This window comes from Lactuca sativa, chromosome 3 (assembly GCF_002870075.4).
Source record: "Lactuca sativa cultivar Salinas chromosome 3, Lsat_Salinas_v11, whole genome shotgun sequence".
In the NCBI taxonomy this organism is placed as follows: domain Eukaryota; kingdom Viridiplantae; phylum Streptophyta; class Magnoliopsida; order Asterales; family Asteraceae; genus Lactuca; species Lactuca sativa.
Window position 1 is genome coordinate 58,861,188 of NC_056625.2, and position 25,487 is coordinate 58,886,674.

General features: G+C 33.3%; 2 protein-coding genes across 2 annotated transcripts; one reads left to right on the forward strand and one right to left on the reverse strand.

Annotated features, from left to right (window-relative positions):
* Window positions 1-2,243: 2,243 nt before the first annotated feature.
* Window positions 2,244-2,692, reverse strand: LOC111902105 (monofunctional riboflavin biosynthesis protein RIBA 2, chloroplastic). Its single transcript, XM_023897980.1, has 2 exons — window positions 2,477-2,692; window positions 2,244-2,372 (listed from the first exon to the last, which is right to left on the reverse strand). The coding sequence occupies exons 1-2, from the start codon at window positions 2,690-2,692 to the stop codon at window positions 2,244-2,246; spliced, it is 345 nt and encodes a 114-aa protein (XP_023753748.1).
* Window positions 2,693-16,097: 13,405 nt separating this feature from the next.
* Window positions 16,098-16,880, forward strand: LOC128132766 (uncharacterized). The gene has a single exon (XM_052769709.1). It carries the CDS (start codon window positions 16,098-16,100, stop codon window positions 16,878-16,880), a length of 783 nt encoding a protein of 260 aa, XP_052625669.1.
* The last annotated feature ends 8,607 nt before the right edge of the window (window positions 16,881-25,487 follow it).

The window sequence follows — 25,487 nt, forward strand, 5'->3', positions numbered from 1 at the left end:
GTGCGGATTCTTATCAAGACTAACACTTCACACAATTGGTCTTAGTTGGTCTTTGTCTCATCCAAGACATCACAACTTACCAATCTCAAATGTACAAGAGTAGAAAACATTTTACTCTTACATTTGATAAGTGTTTTAAACCTTCTTTAAGACATGTCACTCAAATTACAATCTTGGAGTATGACTCCAAGACTTGTATTGGAACGAAGTATGATTCATCTTCTTGATTTAACCATTTCAACAATTTCAAGATCCCTTCTTCTTAGTCATAAGAATGCACTAAGACTTTCTTAGAGAACAAATTTTGATATGGTTTCTTAATCATTAAGATGATCACAAAGCTGATACTAAAGTACTCTCCCGTCCTTTCAGATTTGAGAAACTTTTATCTTTCTGCCTAATTTGATTCTTCTTATTCGTTTTCCAATGTTACAAAATTATACTTAACCTTATAAGTATAATCATATTTACTAATCTTTAGTAAATCATGACAAATCAATCTTTGTGATGGACCTTGACCAACGCACACCCAGTGTACCTAATTCCTTAGTCCTTCAATTGACTCACATATACATGTGATCAAAGAATTAGTCTTAATTTTTCAAAGATGAAAATTCTCATTCATCATACAATACAACTTGTATGATTCCAAGTTTCTGTCCAATTGAAACTTGGGTGATGAAAAACTTTCTTCATTTGGTAAATTCAGACACTACCACAAATGAAAGAATCAAATCCACTTTCCAATATTGCTATTACTGGAAACATATAAGCAACAATTTTCCACCGATGCCATTGTAAGGATATTTTTAAAATAAATAAAATTAAAACCTTTTTTTCTTTTATTTTAAAACTTTGCGGAAAAACTTATCCTTACAATCCACATGAAAACCTTGTTGTTATCTATTCACAAGCAATATATTATAACTCTTAAGCAACAGCTCAAAATTCTGATTACCGAACCATGCGATCGAAACCCATCTTCGCAATCAGAATCAGCATATACTTACTTTAAGCTTCCTATCTTTTCTTTGATTCTTAAAAGACATCAGCATGTGACCCATTCACATTATGTAATAAGAATCTCCAAATAGGAACTTAACAGAGTTATACAAATTCCAAAACTTGAGGGCAAGTTTTGGAGAGATTTCTCATACAAAGAGAGTTTTGGGAGAGATTTCATATTCTTAGAGAGATTTGGGAGAGATTTCATATTCTTGGAGAGATTTCTCATACAAAGAGAGTTTTGGGAGAGATTTCACATACTTAGAGAGATTTGGGAGAGATTTCATATTCTTAGAGAGATTTGGGAGAGATTTCACATACTTGGAGAGATTTCTCATACAAAGAGAGATTTGGGAGAGATTTCACATACTTGGAGAGATTTGGGAGAGATCCTCGATTAGAGTGAGATAGAGTGAAAACGATTGAGAGAGGTTTTGTGTGTGACAAATGTGAGCGTCCGGCTTCGCAATGCAAGGTCCGTAAACCCTGTTAAGCCTTGTTTAAGGATCTTACACACTCCCGATGAGTATGCAACATTGTTTTATCGGTTTGGCTCGTCACGTCCCACAGTTTTAGGTTAAGGAGATCTAGATGTACGTACTTTTCGATTTATGATCTCTCATTAGAATAGCGAGTTGTTTAGAGATTACATGTCATAAACTCTAGTACTCACGGGCAAATTGAGTCGAACGGTTTGACTTGTTGACTTCAGTTGACTTTGACTTGACCGGAAATTGACGGTTGTCACAGTTTACGGTCGTACACCCTTCAAGATCATGAAGGTGATGCCGAAATATGAAGAATCGAGGCTTGGATCTAGTGGTCTTTCAACTATAACAAGTTTAAGGTTGAATTACTTACGTTTTTGGAGCCTTGGGGTGTTCACGGCCGATGATAGTTGAGAGAGAATAGGAGTGATCACGGTTGGGAGGAGGAGAAATGAGGAGAAAATGAGCTCTACATATATATAGAGGGTGGTGTATGGCCGTAGACCTATGTACGGCCGTACACACCTTGTGAATGGTTTTCTGGACCGAGTCAATGTCTCCAACCTCGATTAAACACATTCTAACACCCATTTATACATTGCACTAAGGTTAGAAGCTCTCAATCGGTCCTTCAATATGGTCAACAGGTAGCCGAAACGAGTTGGACCTTGGATTAAATTGATTGACTTTACAATGCGAAATTTCGGGTTGTCACACTTAACCTCAAAATCACCACCCTTCTCAGCCACATCAAATCCCACAAACCCACCAGAGCAGCAACATATCAACCTCCTCCTCATAGAAACATTGAATCAGAGCTTTTATTGTTGTTGCCTTATCATGAGTCGATACCCCTGTCATTGTACCATGTTTTGCATCCTATAAATTAGTATTAGAAAAATACTATCAAAACATATAACTCAAAAATATAGTTATAATTAGGTAGACTTTTGAAAAATGAATTATTGAACAAGATTACATACCGTTGAGACTATGAATGCTGTGTAAAACTTCTCTTCATTATGAGTTACCATTAAAGGAAGTTGCAATCTTTCAAGATCTTCAACTTTCATGCTTACACAAACAATCCCAGTTCCATGCTTAACAAAGAAAGCCATAGCCTTGGGTGTCACACTTGATGCTGCCATTATTAGATCTCCTTCGTTTTCCCTAACTTCATCATCTACAACCACCACCATCTGTGACATAAACCAAAGAGTTTGCCAGAATCATTGAGACAAAGCTATCACCAAATGATGACAACACCTCCAGTTGCCCATTCTCAACAGAGGAAAGATTTCAGAATATATGAGGAAGCTACCCGAGCAGTCGGTGGTCATGAATCCTCTTCAAACGCAGATGAAGACTGAAAGGGCGGTTCAGGGTTTACCGAGTGGATGATGAGACAACCTAAACGGAAACGCCACCACATTTTGTGGCTAAGAATTCAGATTCGAAGCATCCTGCATTACAACAATCTGCGTAGAGTCTTCACCTTACTTGATGCAATGAATAAGGAGATAATTGACGGGGGAGACGATGGATTTCGGACTCTGGTTATAGATTTCGGATCGACACCACTATCGGTGCGGTGAGTTCTGGAATGCGATGAATATGAGATTTATGTGATAGCAAAGGAAGACAGGTAATCAAATTTACAAAGATCCATTTATAAATCATAAATAAATAATCAAAAGATAATCAACGATTTCAAAATAGTTTCAAGAAACACAATCAACATGAGGCATTGGTTTCTAGTTAAGGATTAAAAGATGAACCTGAGTTGATTTACGATTGCTTCTGATTGCTGTAATGAATAAAAAATCACACCAAATTAGATTGATTTAGAGGAAAGAGATCGACCAGAGCATTCAAATCGAAACAGAAGGCGAGAAATCGATTCTGAGTTGCAGATGGAGGCGATTGGATGAGATGGAAGCGGTTAGTATGGCGATGCGATACACGGATGCTACGAAGACGATGGAAGCCGATACGTACAAACATTGTCATCGGGATAGAGCAACATTTGCGTTTCCTATAATACCCTTGCAGTTTTAAGTTAAGATACCCCCGCCTCTACAAGTTTCTATTTATTTACAAAAACGCCACAATGCATCTTGGTCATCCTTTTTTTTCGATCAACGCTCCACTTTTAGTTCTCGGGTTCTCAGGAAACTATGAGTTCTCAAATGATCCTTCGTCTCTCTCTCTCTCTCTCTCTCTCTCTCTCTCTATATATATATATATATATATATATATATATATATATATATATATATATATATATATATATATATATATATATATATATATATATATATATATGGTTTTTACTTTTTCTAACAGGTAGTATTGGTCCTTATTAGGGATTGATGATTTTTCTGTAGATTCGACAAGAGCTTATATTGATGAAAAGATGTTAGCGGTTTCGAGTTCCCTAATGAGGTGGATTCGTATTGTTCCTAAAAAAGTAAATGTTTGTGCTTGTGTTTGACTCTTGATTGGTTTCCTACTAGAGTAATTCTTGATAGTCGAGGTGATGATGTGCCTTCCCTTCTATGTCCTCTTTGTGATTTGGAGTTAGAGTTGGCCAATTATTTGTTTTTTGGGTGCTTGTTGGCTTCTAACATAGTTACTCAAATTAGTAGATGGTGGGGCGTTATGGTTCCTATGTTTTATTCGTATGGGAATTGATTGGAGTTGTTCAAGACTATGGGTCGTACTAAAGAGTTCTTTGAAGGAATTTTTACGTTTCATCTGTGACATATTTGGAATTTTAGGGATGTGATGTTGTTTGGAGTTTCTAAATTGAGAGTCTCGACGCTTTTGGAGAACATTGTTATGTGGTCTTTTTTATGGTATAATTGCAGGTCTAAAATAAGCATTAATTAGGTTGAGTGGATGCAGAATCCACAACTTACTATTGTGTAATGTTTATGTTTTTTTTCTGACTAATTTCTTATAATTTTTACCGCTCAAATTAAAAATAAAAATCTATATGCATATTAATGCCTTGTCGACTATTTTGATTTTCTTTATAGCAGGTATTAGATAATCCAAAACAAAAGTGTACTCATCAAATTTGAAGCCAAACCTACACTTCATCAACATATCTATGATAATTATTCGCTATACATTAAAAATACTGACGCAGATAATGATCTTTTTTTTCTGAATTTTATACTTTTTGGATTTTAAAGACCTTGATAGATTAGAGAAATATAATGTTTTTTTTTAGGTTTTAATTTAAAGAATATTCACTTAATAACAAAAACATAATCGTTGATCAAACTTAGCAAACGATTATTCCAGGTATCCAACCCAATTAAAAACAAATATAAAGAGAGAATCACACATTTTGGGATGACTACATAAAATTGTACAGTATATTCTAATTTTTAAAGATCCGCGATGAGGAATAGAGGATAAGGTTTTTGAAAAAAAAGAGCATTGGGATTGATAATTGATGGATATTTTGCAATTATTGTTTGTACGGACAGAAATCCCATCCCATTATTATTCATCTCGCTGTTGTCATTGAAATTGAAATGTGTATAAAAATAGAACACATTTCATGTAGAAAATTGAAATGTGTATATAAATTGAAATGTTTGTACGGATAGAAGTCCCATCCCATCATTGTTCATCTCCCTGTTCGTCCAAATTTAATTGTGGTTTGACACTTATTTGTAAAAGAGGTACACTTGTTATTTGTTAAATAAGAAAAAAAGTGGTTTATACATAAAGGTCTAACGTTTCATGTGTATATCACAGGCTAATAACTTTTTGTTTAAAAATACTATTAAAATTTATTTTTGTACATTATGATATTAAACATACTAAATTGTTCAAAAGTCACGATTACCCGTAGCATCAGATTTATTCGGTTTTTTATATAAAAAAAATCTGATGTGGATGTTTCATGGCATTGAAAATGTCATAGAAAGATAATAAACTTCTATTTTTTTTTTTTCAAAATATATCATTAAACTTAATAACAATACAAAAAAATACCATTTTTTAGGTCCATTATGTTGGAATCCTAAGTCGAGTAGGACTTGGAGACCAACCTAGTTTTTAGGAAATCATAAACAAGTCGGTTTCTAGTTTCTTAATTGTAATCTAATTACAAGTCGGTAGTTAAGATTATATATACATTGTTTTAGGTCGAGCTATGATCATTGAAAAACATTGTAAACACCGCGAGTTTTGAGTGATATTCTCACAATAATGAAAGAGTTATTTTGATTAGTATAACTGTGTTTACATATTCTGATCTTTAATTGGTATCAGAGCTTAAGTTAAGAAGCTGTGAGACCGAGTTGTTTACCTATTGACGAGCTAGGTCAATATGTCAGACGTAGAAGATGGAGCAGGGCCTCCTCCGGTGAGAGTGAAGGAGGTTGGGACAACCACAGTCGTATGTCAATGCTGACTTCTACTAATTACATCGTCTGGGCACTGAGGATGAAAGTAGTGCTCTGAATTCACAAAGCTTGGACATCGATTGATCCAGGAACAGACAGTAATGATGAAAAAAATTACCTGGCAATCGGATTGTTGTACCAAGCAATACCAATCGTTGATTATGCAACTGGGTGATGTCGACTCAGCTAAAGTCCTCTGGGATGCGATCAAAGCTCGTCATGTTGGGGCCGATCGAGTGAAGGAGGCCCGCCTTCAAACCCTAAGCTCTGACTTCGACAGAATGAAGATGATGGAATCAGAATCGATCGATACCTTTGCTAGAAAGTTGTCCGGAATTGCGTCTCAGTCAGCAACACTTGACGAAACAATTGAAGAATCGAAGATGGTTAAGAAATTTCTTAAATCCTTACCGAAGAAGTTCATCCATATTGTCGCCTCCATCGAACAAGTTCTTGACCTGAAAACTGTTGGATACGAGGATGTTGTTGGTCGCCTCAAAGCATACGAGGAAAGAGTAAGGTAAGAGGATGCCGATGGGAGCGATCAATCGAAGGTGCTATTTGTAAAATCGACTGGAGATGGAGGTGGGTCGTCGTCTGGTGGTGCAGGCGCGTCGAGGTTACACAATGGAGCGAAAGGAAAGTTGAAAGGGGCAGGTGGATCCGGTGGATATAATCAAAACAATGGATCCGGATTTGGGTCAGCTGGATCGAGTGGGCCCAAAACAAATCGTAGCCCACAAGGAAATAAATACAATAACTCATCACGAGCCCAAGGTGGGGAGCCCAATTCTAATTCTGATTGCAAAAATTGTAATTATTGTTGTTACAAGAATCGGAAAAATAGGGAAAAAGACCGATCTAAGGTGATTTGTTTTCGGTGTGACAAACCGGGTCACTTTGCGTCTGAATGTCCGGAACGACTCCAAAAATTACGAGAAGGTGATTTTTCAGAACGTGACGACAGCGACGAGTCCGTGTTCTAAAACCGGATCGAAGTTGAAGAATTCTCTAGAAGGACTTAGAGATGCGGGGGTGATTGTTGGAATCCTAAGCCGAGTAGGACTTGGAGACTAACCTAGTTTTTAGGAAATCATAAACAAGTCGGTTTCTAGTTTCCTAATTGTAAACTAATTACAAGTCGGTAGTTAGGATTATATATACATTGTTTTAGGTAGAACTATGATCATTAAAAAACATTGTAAACACCGTGAGTTTTGACTGATATTCTCACAATAATCAAAGAGTTATTTTGATTAGTATAACTGTGTTTACATATTTTGATCTTTACATTAGACTTTTTTTATTTTGCTTACTTTGACTTCTCTCACCTTTATTTGTGTTCAAGTGTTTATGCTAATTATGCAAAGGATCCCATTGTTCACATGTTCAAGTCGCCGCTCATTGTTGCAAAACAATCTTCGTAAGCATCTTGTTTGCCGTAAGGGTGAACAAAAACCGAACCGCAAACCGAAAAAACCACATAAATTGAAACCGAAATTAAAACCAACGGTGCGGTTTTTATTTTTGCAAAAAACTGAAAACGTTCGGTGCGGTGCGGTTTCTAGTCTTACAAAAACCGCAAAAAACCGAACCACACCGAATATATATATATATATATATATATATATATATATATATATATATATATATATATATATATATATATACAATTAAAATTTCTATAAATATAAATATTTATCTTATTAGATGATTGTATATTTTTAAGCATACATATAGTGATATTTACAAAAACAAATAGTGTTTATTATATTTTTTAACATTTAAATATAAATAGTACTAGTGATGATAGTATCATTTTTGTAAATACATTAATTGATATTATCACATGTACTTGTGAAACAAATATTATATTTAATTCATATTATATTCAACCATTAGAAGAATATGATGAATGGTTATGTCATTTGATTTCAAACCAAGAGGTGGTGGTACCGGTTCATCTCGAAGATAGCATTTAGCCTTTAATTTTGTCAGCCTTATAAGAGTATTCTCATCGCCTTTGAGATAAAACCTTCACTATTATCAATTTTTATATAAAAGAGTCAAGTCTATGACTTTTAACCTACATCTTTGAGGAGTCCCACATTGTTGGGGATGAAAAATCTTGCGCTCCTATTCTTTATATAAAGTTTCTCAAGAAATGATTAACACTTCCCATCCGAGTCAAAGTAACTCGTTGAGTTACCTGGGTTTTAGTAAAAAGGTAAAACAAAATCCAAATAAAAATAACAAACAAAAAACTGCAAAAACCAAACCGCATAAAACCGAACGGTGCGGTTTCTATACTTCAAAAAACCGAAGTTGCGGTTTTCGGTTTGGTTTTGCCCAAAAACCGCACCTAACCGCACCATGATCACCCATAGTCAGAATGTTGTCAGGATATTTATTGATTCGTATTCTGTACGAATAAAAATGAGGGAAAAACGATGTGTAGGTACAAAAATGAATAAGAATTAGTAAGAATGCATGAAAATAACGATAGTTGTATTAAGATTGAACTAGTGGCGGATCCTTTATAGGGCCTGCCCCCCTTGATTTTCGAACTTATAATACCTAGATTTTACATATAGGATTGGTTTTAGACTTACATTATTTTATGGCCCCCTCGTTCATTCTTTATACGAATTGATTTGAAAACTAAAAGTCTATAAAACCAAAAACTATTGTAGTTTACAATTTTCTAACTCAAGCTTTGAAATTTATGAGAAACAACAAACCATAAACTAAAGAATATTGGTTCCAAAAAGAACAGTTCGCCGGAAAAAAACTAGTTACCCCAGAAACTAGAAAAATATGGAGGTTTCTGTCTCTCTAGTCTCCTCTCTGCGTTCATTGACTGTTGTTTTCCGTTTGCTAGTGTTTCCTATTCACCGTTTGCTACTCCAATTGACGTTATCTGATGCTTCCTCTACATGTCGAACTTGGACTTGTGTTTAACTCTGTTCGTTCTTATTTTGTCTCTCCGTTCCAAAGTCCGCCTCCTCAGAATTGTAAGTTCTTCTTTCTATCTATCTCTAGTTTCTTTCTATATAATATGTGATAATAATATTTAATTGTTGTTGAAAGACGTATGAAGAGCTAGGACTATAGATCTTGACTATAGCCTATAGGTACTTGTTTCCTGTGGTATTAAAAGCCTGCAACAAAACTATATTATTTTTTATTGTTTTGTAGGATAATTTGGTTTGTTAAAGATGTATAGATTAGACTGTTATTTTTATTAATTATTTTTAGATTTTCATTAATGTATAATTATAATTGTTGTAAAAGAATTACAGTACATTACAAATAATCAGTTTAACAAATACATCTGTTAATTATTCTTTCATTTGGTTCTTTGTTAATTATAAGTTAAAGTTTTTCATAGTCTTTTGAACAACTTGCAAATATGTAGGATTACATAGCAGGGATTGCAAGGGAAAGTCCGAGATTGCACAATAATAGAAGAAAAAATTTCAAATTTTTTTGCACTATGTCCGAAAAAATCAGGGGTTGCACGGGCCATTGTGTGCCCTATACTAAAACCGCAAGTGCAAATACGGCTAGTCTTCATGTTAGGAGGATTAATCTCAAATTAAACTTATTTATATGTGAAGTTTTAGTTCCAGCCCCTCCGGTTCTAACGTTTGTGTTCCACCCCTGGATTGAACGTAGTCAAATTACTAAAAAACCCATTATCTTAGTAATTCTCATAGAATAGCACTATCCACACGTCCGCACGATAATTGTCCATCCATATTATAAGCTATATATATATATATATATATATATATATATATATATATATATATATATATATATATATATATATATATATATCATACTATATTATAAAGGAAGCATTTTTCCTTTCACCACATTCATTTGAAATTCTCATGACTTTAAAATTTATTTATAATAATAATTATACGTTGGTTAATAAGGTTAAATAAATATCAAACCTAAAGTATAATCATAAATATATACTAAATTTTGATTTAAAATAATATATTTACTTCTACTTATAAAGTTATGTTTTTAACTTTTAACATATTAGATTTAATATGTTGTTGTATATAAACCATAATCAGGTTAAAGCCATAACTTTTAAATAGTTTGGACAAAATATTTAAATTGTTAATTTAAATATAACATTACAATGTTAATTTAAATATAAATTTCAATTTCACTTAAAAAACCAAATGATATTTTGTAAATAGTTAAAAGTGATAAATTGTAGTGATAAATGCAAAAACTAAATTGTAATCTCAATTTAACTAAAATATTTCCTAAAGATATTTTTATAATCTTTAAAAGATTTCAAATAAATAACTTAAAATAATTTACAATAAAAATAGTTAAAAATAACTCTATATAAATGATTATATTGTTACCTTTAAAATCAAAAAACAATGTTTGATGTTTTAAATAATTATAATGATAGAAATTAAAACATTAAACAAATAAATTTTAAAAAATTTATTAACAATAACAACAACTATAAATAACATTAAACTATATATTATATTTAATTTTATTGATGTGTAACTAGCGGGTAGAAGTCATTCAAACGATTGAGATTATGCAGTTATAATAGATGTATATATTATCATATAATTCAGAATAATCAATATATTATATCAATTTAGTATACAAATTATTATATCAAATTTAACAACAACGTTATTGATATACTTAAAAAAATAAATATTTGTAAGAACTTTTAACTGTATATGTGTTTCTGCGCAACGCGCGGACATTCGCCTAATATACTTATAAAAGATGAATATTTCAAAACATCACATTCATTTGAAACTACCATGACTTTTCATTTTCTTTTTAATAATGATTATAAATTGGTTAATAATCTTAAATAAGTGCAAAAACTAAAATTTAATCTTAAACTAATTAAATTTGAATATTAAACTAACATCTTTTACTTATACTTATAAAATTATGTCTTTAACTTTTAATATATTATACTCAACTTATTAGTTTGGATATGTTGTTGAATGTGAATTATTGTTATTTTAAACGAATCATTTAAGTTGAAATTTAAATTAAACTTATAATAAAATCCAAAGATTATTTTATAAATAGTTTAAATAATTGCAGTGTTAAATGCAAACCTAAATTGTAATCCTAAAATAACTAAAAGAATCTAAAAAAGTCGTTTAAAAATAACTTACAACAACAGTAGCAAAAAATAACATTAAGTAAAAAATTATATTGTTAATTACCTTATAAAACAAAAACAATGTTTGATGTTTTTAAATAATTACAATGATAGAAATTAAAATTAATTAACAATGTCAACAATTATAAATAACATTAAACCATATATTATTTTTAATTTTTGTATGAGTAACTCACGAGTAGAACTCATTGAGAAGATACATATTATATAGTTTTAATAGATGAATACATTGTAATATCAATGTTTAAAAACGACTTAGTATAAGAATTATTATATCAAAGTTAACAACAACCTCATTGTTATAATTAACAAAAACATATATATTTATAATTATTTCAACTATTTACTAATATTTTGCGCAACGCGCAGATATTCACCTAGTACTATATTATAAATGAAACATTTTTGTTTTCACCACATTAATTTGAAACTCCTATGACTTTTAAATTTCTTTCTAATAATAATTATAAGTTGGTTAATAAGGTTAAATAAATATCAAACCTGAAGTGTAATTATATATAAACTTAATTTCAATATCAAAATAATATATTTACTTGTACTTATAAAGTTATGTTTTTTTAACTTTTAAAATATTATACTTAATTTATTCGTTTAAATATAGTATTGGATATAAACCATTATCATTTTAAATATTCAATTTTGGAACAATTTGCATAAAATACTTAAATTATTAATTTAAATATAAGGTTATAAGATCAAATTAAATATAAATTTTAGTTTAACTTAAACAACCCAAAAAATATTTTGTAAATAGTTAAAACTGATAAATTGTAGTGTCTTTCTAATAATGATTATAAGTTGGTTAATAAAGTTAAATAAATATCAAACCTAAAGTGTAATCATAAATAAACTAAATTTCAATTTTAAAATAATATCTTTACTTCTACTTATAAAGTTGTGTCTTTTAACTTTTAATATATTATACTTAATTTATTATGTTTAAATGTTGTTGTATGTAAACTATTATCAGTTTAAAGCAACAACTTTTGAATCGTTCGGACAAAATACTTAAATTATTAATTTAAATATAATATTATAGTATCAACTTAAATATAAATTTCAGTTCCACTTAAAAAACCAAAAATATTTTGTAAATAGTTAAAAGTGATAAATTGTAGTGATAAATGCAAAAACTAAATTGTAATCTCAATTTAAGTAAAATATTCCTAAAGATATTTTTATAATCGTTAAAAATTTTCAAATAAGTGCTTAAAATAACTTACAATAACAATAGTTAAAAATAACTCTATATAAATGATTATATTGTTACCTTTAAATTAAAAAAACAATGTTTGATGTTTTAAAAACTTATAATTATTGAAATTAAAACATTAAGCAAATAAATTTTAAAAAATTAGTTAATAATAACAACAACTATAAATAACATTAAATTGTATATTATATTTAATTTTATTCATGTGTAACTCGTGTGTAGAAGTTATTCAAACGATTGACTAAACTATAATATTAAAATCTCATATTATATTTCTATTTATAAAATTATGACTTTAACTTTTTAACATATTATAGTTAACTTATTAGTTAAAATATGTTGTTGTATGTGAGCAATTATCATTTTAAATTCACAACATTTGTATAATTTATGAGTTGATGCAAAATAGTTAAATTATTAATTTCAATATAATATCAAACAATTAACTTAAATCAAAATTTCAGTTATACTTGAAAAAAATTGAGATATTGTTTTATAAATAGTTAAAGATTATACATTATAGTGTTAAACCTAAACAACAATCTTAAATTAACAAAAAAAACCATGAAACTGTTTTTTATAATCATTAACAATTTTCAAATAAATAGCTTAAAAATAACTTGCAATAAAAATAGTTGAAAGTAATATTATATAAAAAAACTATAATATTTTCTTTAAATAACTATAATCATAGAAACTTATAATATTCATCAAGTAAATTTTAAAAACGTTAAATTTCTAAAACCAAATTAAAATAATTAAGAGTTTCGAAATACGTTATTTTAAATAAATTACAACAACCATAGTTAAAAGTAAAATTATATACAAAAATTATACCGTAGTCTTTAAAAACAAAAACAATGTTTGATATTTTAAATAATTACAATGATTGAAATTAAAATATTAAGCAAATAAAATTTTTAAAATTAATTAATCATGACAACAACTATAAATATCATTAAATCATATATTATATTTAATTTTATTCATAAGTAACCTGAAGACAAACGTCATTAAGACACTTATGGTTATATAATTTTAAAAAATATCTATATTATCATATAATTCAAAACAAACAATGTTTATACCAACTTATTATAAGATTTATTATATAAAAACTAATAACATTTTCATTGATATATTTGAATACATATATTTATAAAATTTTGAAATATATTATTGTATTCTGCGCAACGTGCGGGTATTCGCCTAGTGTGTGTGTGTATATATATATATATATATATATATATATATATATATATATATATATATATATATAAAAGGAGCATAATTTGTTATCTATCAAAGTCATTAATCCATTGGACAAGTAGTCTCACATAAATCTCATGTGTTTCAAAAGGTGTTAGTAGAGAGTTTAATTTTCGTGGTAGATAATGTGTAGTAGAGCCAGTGACAAAAAGATGGAGACGATAAGTCACGATGGAGACAACGGCGGCGGTTGGATGCAATATCGCCGGAAAAACGTCAACATGGAGAAGATTATCACATCGTTCTATGTTTCCAACCTGAGTAATGACACTACTCTTGACATGCTGGAAGAAGCATTCCGAGGATTTGGTCGTCTAGCAGACATCTATATACCGGGAAGAAAAGACAAAGCTGGATTGTACTTTGCCTTCGTTAAATATAGAGGTGTTAAGAATCCGGAGGAGCTGGCTAAATCCCTTAATGGAGTAAAATGTGGTCGTTGTGTAACGCAGGTGAACGTCTCAAAATATGACAAGAAGGGCATACGATACGATCCGGCACCGCAAAGGAGAACAACCCACCAAAAGGAGAAGATTCATCACAAGACTAGAAGTAACACTTGGGATGGAAGGTCCTTCGCTGACGTTGTCACAGGAAAGGATTCAACTATTCTAAACATCCCCAAACCTCCGGAGACACCGAAAGTCAAACTGAGTAGGGTTGCAGTAATGGATTCCTGTGAGCACCTAGTACTCGTCGGTGAGGCTATCTCCCTACAACATCTCATAGATCTCCCAAAACTGATACACGCAGACGGGGAAGTACCATGTGAATTGTTCTATGCTGGAGGTCTGAAGGTGGTTTTGAAGTTCGTTTCCCGCCATGGTGCAGAAAACTACTTCAAGGCTGACTATGAATGGAAGAAATGGTTCAAGTGGATAAAGTGTGGCATCAATGCAGAACTAAATGAAGAGAGACTTGCTTGGGTCACTCTCTATGGTATTCCTCTGCATCTCAGATCAGACGACAATGTCATTGCAATAGCTAACCAGTTGGGGAAGGTTGTGGAGGTTGATGGTCAGAACTGGCGCTGTACTGACCTATCAGTATCATTTGCACGCATCTTAACCAGGGATCGGAAACTAATAAACACGGTGGTTAACTGCGAGTTCAATGGAAAATTATACAAAGTTGGAGTAGTTGAAAGAAATGAGATCTTGGATCCGATCTCTAGTTACTTTGAAAACGTGTTCAATCAGACGGACAATGACAATCATTTAAAGGAAGATACTGTTAGCGACAATGGAGATAATGATGATGGAGGCGCTGACTTATCGGAGACAGATGATGATGGAGTATCAGAAACTATGCTCAATATCGTTGAAGAAGGTGAGATTGTTGAACAAGTCGGAGATCGAAATTCGTCGCCGCCGATTGACGGTCCGGCGAGATGCAATAGCATGATATCCCCAGAAGTCGAAAAGTCTCATTGGAATTCGGAGGCACTAAATTCCTCTTTTCCCGTTGGCATGACGGCGACTGTTCCAATTCCTTTCAGGGAGACTGTTGATGAATCGTTGACTAACATTTCAGCTGGCCCAGCATGCAGGCCCAACTCTGTCCCAATAAACACCAATTTACAACCCATTTTGGTGAGCCCACCTTTAACCGCTCCATGCGCCTACGGAGACAACCATGATCCAGTCAAAGCTCCCCCTTTTAACACAGAAGATCCCCTATCTAAGAAAAGAAAACGCAGAAGCTTGTCGCCAGACATATCCAGGCATAGCCATATTCCCCTTCGCCTCGATAAGGAGTTCGATCTGAACGTCTCTGTCTTGAATCCGTGTTCAGATTCAGCGATCGATGATTGTTCTTCATCGTCAAATGAAATCCGCTTCATCTCTAGTATCGGTAAGAACATGGGGTTTCAAATGGGGGCTGAGAATAGCGACCGGTTAGTCAAAATCCTCAACAACGAAGCTCAAGGTGAAGGTGCAAATGTTAATTCCAGATGAATATTATGAGCCTAAATATCAGGGGTATGGGTGATTCCAATAAAGTAGTATGGATCAATAAAATTAAAAATGCTCATAAGATCGACTTCATTGGTCTCCAAGAAACTCGTGTGGCGGATGTAAATCTCATTGATCTGGCTGGTTGCTGGGGCTCTGCACACTATGAAGTGGAAGTAGTTAATCCAACAGGAAGATCTGGTGGTTTGATTTGTATTTGGGACCCTTGTATCTTTACAAAAATCAGTTCAACAAGCTCTCGTTATTACATTATGATTACTGGACATTGGAAAGGCCTACAGGGGATCACTTCGTTGGTGAATGTGTATGCCCCACAAGAAATTACTGCAAAAAGGGATCTCTGTTCAGAATTAATCACCTTGAAAACCTCTTCTAGTGGAAATTGGGTGTTCTTTGGGGACTTTAACGCAGTCAGATCACCGGAAGACAGAATGAATTCTCATTTCTGCCAAAGATTTTAACGATTTTATTAGTGATGCTGATTTGCATGAATTTCGTATGGGAGGCAGAAAATTTACGTTCTACAGGGAGGAAGGACATAAGTTTAGCAAAATCGACAGATTTCTCGTATGCCCCAACTTCATTAATCAACAACCTCTCTCTACTGTCATTGCCCTTCCCCACGAGCACTCAGACCACTCACCCTTAATCTTAAGCAACTCCAATGCAGACTTTGGCCCTCTTCCGTTTCGTTTCTTTAATTCTTGGATGAACAGACCTTCCTTTAACGAAGTCTTTGATGTGGCATGGCAATCTTTTAAGGGATTCGGCTCAGCTGACAGATTTCTCCTTTCCAGGTTGAAACATGTTAAAAAAGCGCTATGTGTTTGGGGGAATTCGGAATATCAAAAGGAGAAAGGTGTTATCAAAGAGCTGAGATTAAATGTAGAAAGGCTGGAGAAGGCAGCAGAGTTAAGACCGCTTAGTCAGCAAGAAAGGACTCTGTGGAAGGAAGACAAAGTTAAAATTCTTGAACTTGAAAAAATTGCCAATCTTGATATACGGCAAAAAGCCAAGGCCAAATGGATATGCGATGGGGATGAGAACACAAAATACTTCCATGGAATCATTAAAAGCAAGTGTAGAAGAAACAGATTGCATGGCTTGATGATTGATAATATATGGGTGACTGATCCCAAAGCTATCAAGATGGAAGTCCATAAGTTCTTTGCTGAAAAATTTCATGAGTCTTGGTCTAACCGACCAAAATTCATAACTTCGCCCAACTATCTCAAGATCAAAAAATGTTCTTGGAGACATGTTTCTCACTTGATGAAGTAAAATCAGCAGTTTGGTGCTGCGGAGCAGAAAAGGCACCAGGTCCTGATGGCTTCACGTTTAAACTCATCAAATCCAAATGGGACCTGATGAAGGATGATGTTTTTGATTTTGTTAAACAATTTGAGAAGTCTGGTTACATTGCCCCGAGCTGCAATTCCTCATTTATTACTCTAATTCCAAAAACATCCGATCCGTTAAACCTAGGGGATTACAGACCCATCAGCCTCATTGGTTGCATGTATAAGATCATAGCGAAGTTACTTGCGAACAGGCTTAAGCAGGTTTTAGGTTCGGTTGTGGATGAGGTGCAGTCGGCCTACATTGAAGGAAGGAATATTCTCGACGGTCCGTTAATAATGAATGAGGTGCTTTCCTGGGCAAAAGGAGTAACAAGAAGATTTTCATGTTCAAGGTCGACTTCGAAAAGGCCTTTGACTCTGTTAATTGGAACTACCTTGACTCTATCATGGAACAATTGAACTTTGGTGGTAAATGGAGATGGTGGATTAGGGGATGTCTCTCCTCCTCTCGCACCTCGGTGCTAGTAAACGGGTCACCCACTGAAGAATTTGTCATAACAAAAGGTGTCCGACAAGGCGACCCACTCTCCCCCTTCCTATTTATAATAGCGATGGAAGGTTTGAACCAAGCTATCAATAAGGCTAGAGAGCTTGGTTTGTTAACTGGTATCAGGTTACCTGGAATGGGACCAACTCTTTCCCATCTGTTCTATGCAGATGATGCAATTTTCGTGAGCGAATGGGATCGATCAAGTATAAAGAATCTCTTTGCGCTATTAAAATGCTTTCACATATCATCCGGTCTTAAGGTAAATTTCTTCAAATCCCGTCTTTTTGGTGTCGGAATTCTGCCTTCTGAACTTCAATCAATGGCCAATATATTGGGGTGTGCGACCGGTACCTTCCCCTTCAATTATCTTGGGATACCTGTGGGGGCAAATATGGGTTTAATTAAACATTGGCAGCCAATCTTGGACAAATTCAAGTCCAGATTATCTGACTGGAAAGCCAAAACGCTGTCATTTGGCGGTCGTTTAACCCTCATTAAATCAGTCCTGAATAGTCTTCCATCATATTATTTGTCATTATTCAAGGCACCACAGGGTATTATTGATCAATTGGAAAAAATTAGGCGCAACTTCCTGTGGGGAGGTGGAGAGTTGAAGCGAAAAATTCATTGGATCGACTGGTCAAAGGTCATTGCCCCCATTGCTGATGGCAGTCTTGGCATCTCCACTCTAAAAGCACAAAATCTAGCCTTGTTGATTAAATGGTGGTGGAGACTAATGAATGAAAACAATACTCTCTGGAAGCGTGTAATAGTGAGCATTCATAATCTTAGCAAAAAGCCAGCCACATATATTGCTAGGAAAACGTCTTCTGGAGTTTGGAACAATATTCAGAAAGCCATTAATGCCCTTGAGTCTCTCCACATTGACTATCATGATTACTTCAATCTAATACCAAACGGGAATGTTAAAATTCTGTTTTGGAAGGACTCCTGGTGTGGAAAATCCCCATTCCAAGTCAAATATCCTCATTTATATAAACTTGAAAAAGTTAAATGTTGCCTTCTATCTAATCCTTTAACAGAAGCTGGTTTTACTTGGGACTGGAGGCATGAACCATCCTCGGGTGTCAAACTACACGAATTACTAGGTCTATACCGCGACATAGGAGACATGGTAGTGACTGATACTTCTCGTTCCTATGGTTTCATTTTCTCCCTCACTTCCGATGGTGAGTACAAGGTGGGTGACATGAGGCGCATGATAGACTCAAAATTGACATCATACAAAGGCTCTGTTATCTGCTGGTCAAAGCTTATTCCTCTCAAAGTCCGATGCTTCGTTTGGAGAGCTACGTTTGGATGTATTCCAGTGGCGGATTCATTAAATAAAAGGGGTGTTCAAACTCAATCCCAACATTGTCCGATGTGCGGTAATGAACGGGAAACGGCAACTCATCTTCTTCTTGACTGTGAATTTGCTCAGGAGGTTCACAAATGGATCTTTAAATGGTGTGGTTTTCAACCTAGAAGATTTAATAGCATGTTGGACTTTCTCGATTCGATGGCTTCCGGAGAAAATAGGTGTAAAAGAAGGTTGATTGGTAGTATGATCCTATACTGCACCATTTGGTCTATCTGGTTAGCCAGAAATGACAGGGTGTTCAAAAACTCTTTTATTGCCCTTACGAACGTGGCGGATTCCATTATCCTCATATCCTATAATTGGTATAGGTACAGGAGCTCTTTGGGTTATGGAAGTTGGGCAGAATGGTGTTGTTCACCTTTTGAACATTTCTTGTAATTTGCTTGTTTCTTTTGTTGTTCTCATTCCTGTTTCTAAAACTTGTTTTGTTGTCTCTCTTCCATGATTTAGTCACTTGCTAATCATGGTCTTATAATGATATTTGCCATTTCCAAAAAAAGATAATGTGTAGTTCTTGGGTATGATTTATGGAGTTTCTATGTAGTAGCACTTCTATTTTTTTTTTGACTATTGCCAAAATCGATACGATAGGTTGATCGGCAATAACCAAATGTATACAAAAAATTCAATAACTAAATATATATATATAAAAATCAAAGTTTTATACCGTGTCAGCGTGTCTAATCATTATTCTTTAAACAATTTAATTTATTTTTATTTTTTAATTAAGTAGTTTAATATCATAATTGACTAGAAATAAGATGTAAAAAAAAGAAATATTTTAAAGTGGATGGTATGGGCAACACATGAATGCGTTATCGGAATGGTTGAAAACCGCGTGGCAATAGGTGAACAACGCCCCAACCTTCCTTTTTTGTGTGTTGCGTTGTTGTGGTGATGGTAACGAACGACAACGATAATATTTTCGAACGTTAGGCACTTACGACGGTTTTCAAACGATTAATTTGAATATTTTTTTTACCTATAAATACATATACAACACCTAATTTTTAATCGCCATTTTGTTTTCTTTCTCACTATTTCATACACTGTCAATAATTTAATAAAAATGGATCCATTCGACATGTCTAACGATGATGATGATGAGGATGATATGTTTGTCTGTATGATGTATGAGTATTATACGAACGTGCTACTACAACCAAATCTAGCTCCTTTATTAACCACATGTGCGGCGTTAAACATAAATCGCGAAGAATGGTACAGACATCTACTTCACGATTATTTTGCGTATGATTGTGTCTACCGGCCACACAATTTCAAAGAAGGGATCGTTTGGGATTTTTTTTTGTTTGGATAGCCAACGCCTTGGAAAGTAGATATTGTTTCTTTCAAATATAGCTTTTACATAAGACCCACACCCACTAGTCTAATTCAAATACATTGTTTTACATATTAAATATATGTTTAGCTATGGATTTTTCCATATGAGATATGATGATATAGGTAAGAGATGATTCACAGGGTTGCAAAAATGTGTTGCCGCAATTAAGCTTATGGCAATGGGGGAGTCGCCTGATTCAGTTAACGATTATATGAAAATGTCTGAGAGAACTACAAGAAAAAGTTTGTACAGATTGACGAAAGGTGTTGTCGAAACCTTCGACGACGTTTATTTGCGTAAACCTTCGTTGAATGATATACAACAACTATATGCGACGTATGAAGAAAGACACTGTTTTCCGGGTATGATTGGAAGCATTGATTGCACACACTGGAAATGGAGAAATTATGACGTGGCATGGAAAGGTTAGTATGTAAGTGATCATCATGGAACACCTTTGTTGGTATTAGAGGTTGTTGCTTCCCAATATTTATGGATTTGGCATGCTTTTTTTGGGGTTGCGGTTTCGAACAATGGCATGAATGTTCTTCACCAGTAACCAATATTCGATGATATTTTTCTAGGAAATGCACCAGATGCTTATTTTACATGAATGGAAATGAATATGAATTTGGATATCATAGTGAATTCAAGTTTATTTACAATAATAAACTAAAACGTGTGTTTTATAATAACTCTTCTCCATTTTCGAAAATAGCAATCTATTTTAGGGTTCTTCAATTCAAATTGTTGTTTGCATATCATAGTGAGAACATATATCCTTTAGGGTGTATGCGAACTTAGGGTTTTATGTTTTCCGCCAAAAATATGATTTTTGCTATCTGTAAAACCCATCAAGTTAGACATTCTACAAGATATTATGAATGCATGTATCATAAGGCACAACATGATGGTTGCAGATAAAAGATGAAATATTGAGAAGTATTTGGCTTCGGAGCCCAAACACATGCATTTTCAACCCGAGAGAGCGGAATATATTTACATAGGCTTGTTGATATTCAAGACGCATGAAATCACAACCAACTTCGAGAATAATTTGCGAATTACATGTACGATGGAAATGAAGATGAATAATTTATGGGGAAAATGTAATTTTTTTTTTGTTTTTAAATGTCATTGTTTTTTTGTAATGTTTTTTTTAGATTTTTAAATGTTATGTTTAATCAAAAAATTAGGTTTTATTTAAGTAACACGTTTTATTAAATTATTTTTTTTTTTTATAAATATTAAAAATTAAATTGAAAAAAAAAAAAGAAAAATGATGACATGGAAAAAATTGAAGGCGTCCTAACTAAGGATAAACATCGAAACCGGGTACCTGCTTTTAAAACCGAAACAGTTTCGGATCCGTCGGTTCCAGAATCTGAACCGCCTTAAACGAATCTGGTTCTGGTTCCAATTAGCATATTTTTGGCACTGCTACCCGCCGGATACCCGTCGGAACCGGTTTATATATATATATATATATATATATATATATATATATATATATATATATATATATATATATATATATATATATATATATATATATATATATGATATTTTTTATGTGTTAACATTTATACGTATATAATCATCGTACATTTTAAGATATAGTGTTTACTTGTTATCTCAAAAGGTTTATAAAAAACCCTTAAAAATGCTAATGTCAAGGGTAGTTTTAATAAATATTTTATCAAATAATCGTTACTTTTTTTGTGGTAAATACAAATAGAAGGATTGTTGAGAAAATATTGTTCGCAACTTATTTTTATTATAATTTAGGGGCTGTTTGTTTGGTCTCTTAATCATATCATAAAGAGGTTGACTCTGGATTGTTCATATTCAGAGTGTTTGGTTGGTGCTTTTTGAACATCTAAATCGGTGACACATAAGAGAAAGTAGTCCTGATCGGTCAGATGTGGTGACGAGTCTGGATGAAAAAGTTTCAATCTGATATCCTTAGCCCTAAAGAAAACAACGTTTGTTTCTTTTTTCTTCCCCCGCTTCTCCCATCGACAATGGTCACTGATTCCCTCCTTGCCATCGGACCGCCGGAGCGTCGCACCACCTCTGCCTCCCTCCTCGTCGCCTACCCTTCGCTGGTAAGTACCCCCTCTGTCTCGTTATGCTGTTTTCTTGTGCGGCTGATCGATATGTGTGAAATCGATTTTTTTCAAGCCCTAAAATCTGTTATCTTGTGTTTTTTATCAAATAATCGTTACTTTTTTTGTGGTAAATACAAATAGAAGGATTGTTGAGAAAATATTGTTCGCAACTTATTTTTATTATAATTTAGGGGCTGTTTGTTTGGCCTCTTAATCATATCATAAAGAGGTTGACTTTGGATTGTTCAGATTCAAAGTGTTTGGTTGGTGCTTTTTGAACATCTAAATCGGTCCGACCTAAGAGAAAATAGTCTTGATTGGTCAGATGTGGTGACAAGTCTGGATGAAAAAGTTTCAATCTGATATCCTTAGCCCTAAAGAAAACAACGTTTGTTTCTTTTTTCTTCCCCCACTTCTCCCATCGACAACGGTCATTGATTCCCTCCTTGCCATCGGACCGCCGGAGCGTCACACCACCTCCGCCTCCCTCCTCGTCGCCTCCCCTTCGCTGGTAAGTACCCCCACTGTCTCGTTATGCTGTTTTCTTGTGCGGTTGATCGATTTGTGTGAAATCGATTTTTTTCAAGCCCTAAAATCTGTTATCTTGTGTTTGATCTATTCTTGCTGCTGAAATTTGTGTGAAATCTATTTCGTCGTTTGCTGCTCTATCTTAAGATTTTTGCTGCTGTATTCATTTGTTTTTGTGTGAACTCCAAAATTTCCTATGTGAACTCCGAATTCTGCTATGTTTTTGTGTGGATAATAGATTTTTGTTGCTCTATCTTAAGATTTTTGCTTAATTTGTGTTGCTTTGTTGTTGTTGGATTTTGTTGCTATGAATAAAAAGTTCAAAATTGATTAAACTTGTTCTTGTTGGATTGTAAATACTAGACATGTAACAAATGACACAAAAAAGGTCTGAGTTAACCGTAAACAGTAAACAGATAGAAGGTGTGGAAAATACATTTTCTTCAAGCTTGTATTCATGAAATTACAACTTATGGATGTGAATGGAGTAATTTGAAAGCGAAGTCGTGAAAGAATATAGTTGAAGGATTGAAAACAAAATACAATTTTGTAGTTGATCAATTCGGATTTTGTTTATTGTTTGATTTGGGTTTTGTATGACGTTTTGTATTTTATTTAAAATTGTTTATAAATTCAGTATTGTTTAACATACTCGTTTAGATATCTAACCAAACAGTAAAAAATAGTTCAGAGGGTTAAAATGGTCATTTTCACCATTAAGAGACAGACATTCAGATGCCTGACCAAACATCAACTTATCATTCAGATACAGATTCATACAGAGCCTTTGCATCATCCAGATATGAATACTTCAGATGCTACCAAACAGTCCTGATTTTTTCTATATTGTATAAGAAACACTTCTTATTTTTTACCTTGGAATCTCACATCTACCGCCTAACATAAAATAAGAGAGAGAGAGAGAGGTTGAAGCACCTTTAGTGAAACGCAATGACTCCTATTAAGGCACGTAAAGTGATTCTTTTTCAAAAAAATGGTTTTGAAGGGTTTAAATGGACCGATTTTAACTGGTTTTAACCAAACTGTCCGATTTTTACATGTTTGAAAACAACCGTTTTTCAAAACATTGCTTGAAATAGTTTGAAAGTTTTTAGGTAGCGGGTACCCAGAACAAAACCAGTTCCAAAAGTTTAGGAACCGATGTGATCGGTTTCGGTTCCGGTTCCGACATCCTAGGAACCGCCGGTTCCGGTTCCACTGAATTTAGTTGGATACCCGTTTATGCTCATCCCTAATCATAATATGTTGTCTATTTCCTAACTTGGTGCTATAACACCATAGTGTGACATGACATATGAGATGACAACTTTTGAGTGTGATAATACCCCTTAATTAGTTGCCCATACCCATGGCCGACCTTATGCTTTAGTGAGTAAAGGTAAGGCTTAGGGCCCCCAATTGTAAGGAGCCCCATTTAATTTCAGTCCAGCTCATAAGTATCCAAAAAATCACGCCTGTTGATCGATTCTTCAAGCGACGAGTACGACACTACGACGATTGAAATTCCTTTCTTTTTCTCCATTCTCAGACTCGATTCTAGGCCTTCCCCAATTGATTCTTCCACTCTTCTGTTGAATCGTTGCTGCTGTTCTTCCCTCTTCAGACTTTAGTTCTTATTCTTTCTTCATTCTTGGTTTCTCCATTGCTCAAAAGTTAAAAATCATTGTTCATTGTCCATTGATTTAATGATTTGCTGCTATTTTGCTGTCATTCAGTCATTGAAACTGTAACAGGTAATGTGTTAGTATTTTAAATTTTCAAAAAAAAAAAAAAAAAAAAAAAAAAAAAAAAAAAAAAACTAAGTGGTGATGCCGTGATGGAGGTTCTTTAATGAATAAATGCAATTTAGGTTATATTAATCTGGAATACTCTTGGATATTATTATGGTTTATTTAAATGTTCTTTACTTTCTTTGTTTTTTTTCAACATAGGTCGATAGGAAATTTTATGCATAAGAATAATCAAAACTATAAACTGTTTGCAGTAATCTTGATATAGGAGCTTTGTCGGTTAAGAAAAGTGGCCAAAGGTAATCAGATTGGTATGACTCCTTTGATTAGTTGATTCCGAAGATTGTATATTTTAGTCTTTTAGAAAAAAAAACAAAAAAAAACAAACACTTTATAATTTTTTTTACGACGGATGTGAAATTGGAAATGAGACATCCCCTTGTTGGGGTTAATAGCCAATTAATTAGGGTTTATCTTTTTACAATGGACATGAGTAACTAGATTATTTTAACAACCCATTAAGCCACAAAATTCTTATGAACCTTTTGCAATCTAACGAATGGTTTTTTATTTTGTATTTTAATTGTTTTTTGCTTTATCCAAAAGGCATGGATGATAAAGTTGCTAATTTTTTTAATTTTTTTGATTTTTTTATTCCAGATTGGCAGATTCCATTGTTCACTGATTCCAGATTGGCTGATTTCATTGTTCTCTGATTCCAAATTGGCAGATTCCATTGTTTTTGAGCTTTCCATTATCTCATGGGCGGTATAATTCTAAACCATATCTTTTATACTTATAGTTATTACTAACTAAATAATTAATAATCATGTCAAAAAGAAAATACGAATCCGGTTCTTCAAAAAGGAAACGAAAAATGCAAGAATAAGTTTTTATAGATAAACAAAAAGGGTCGTT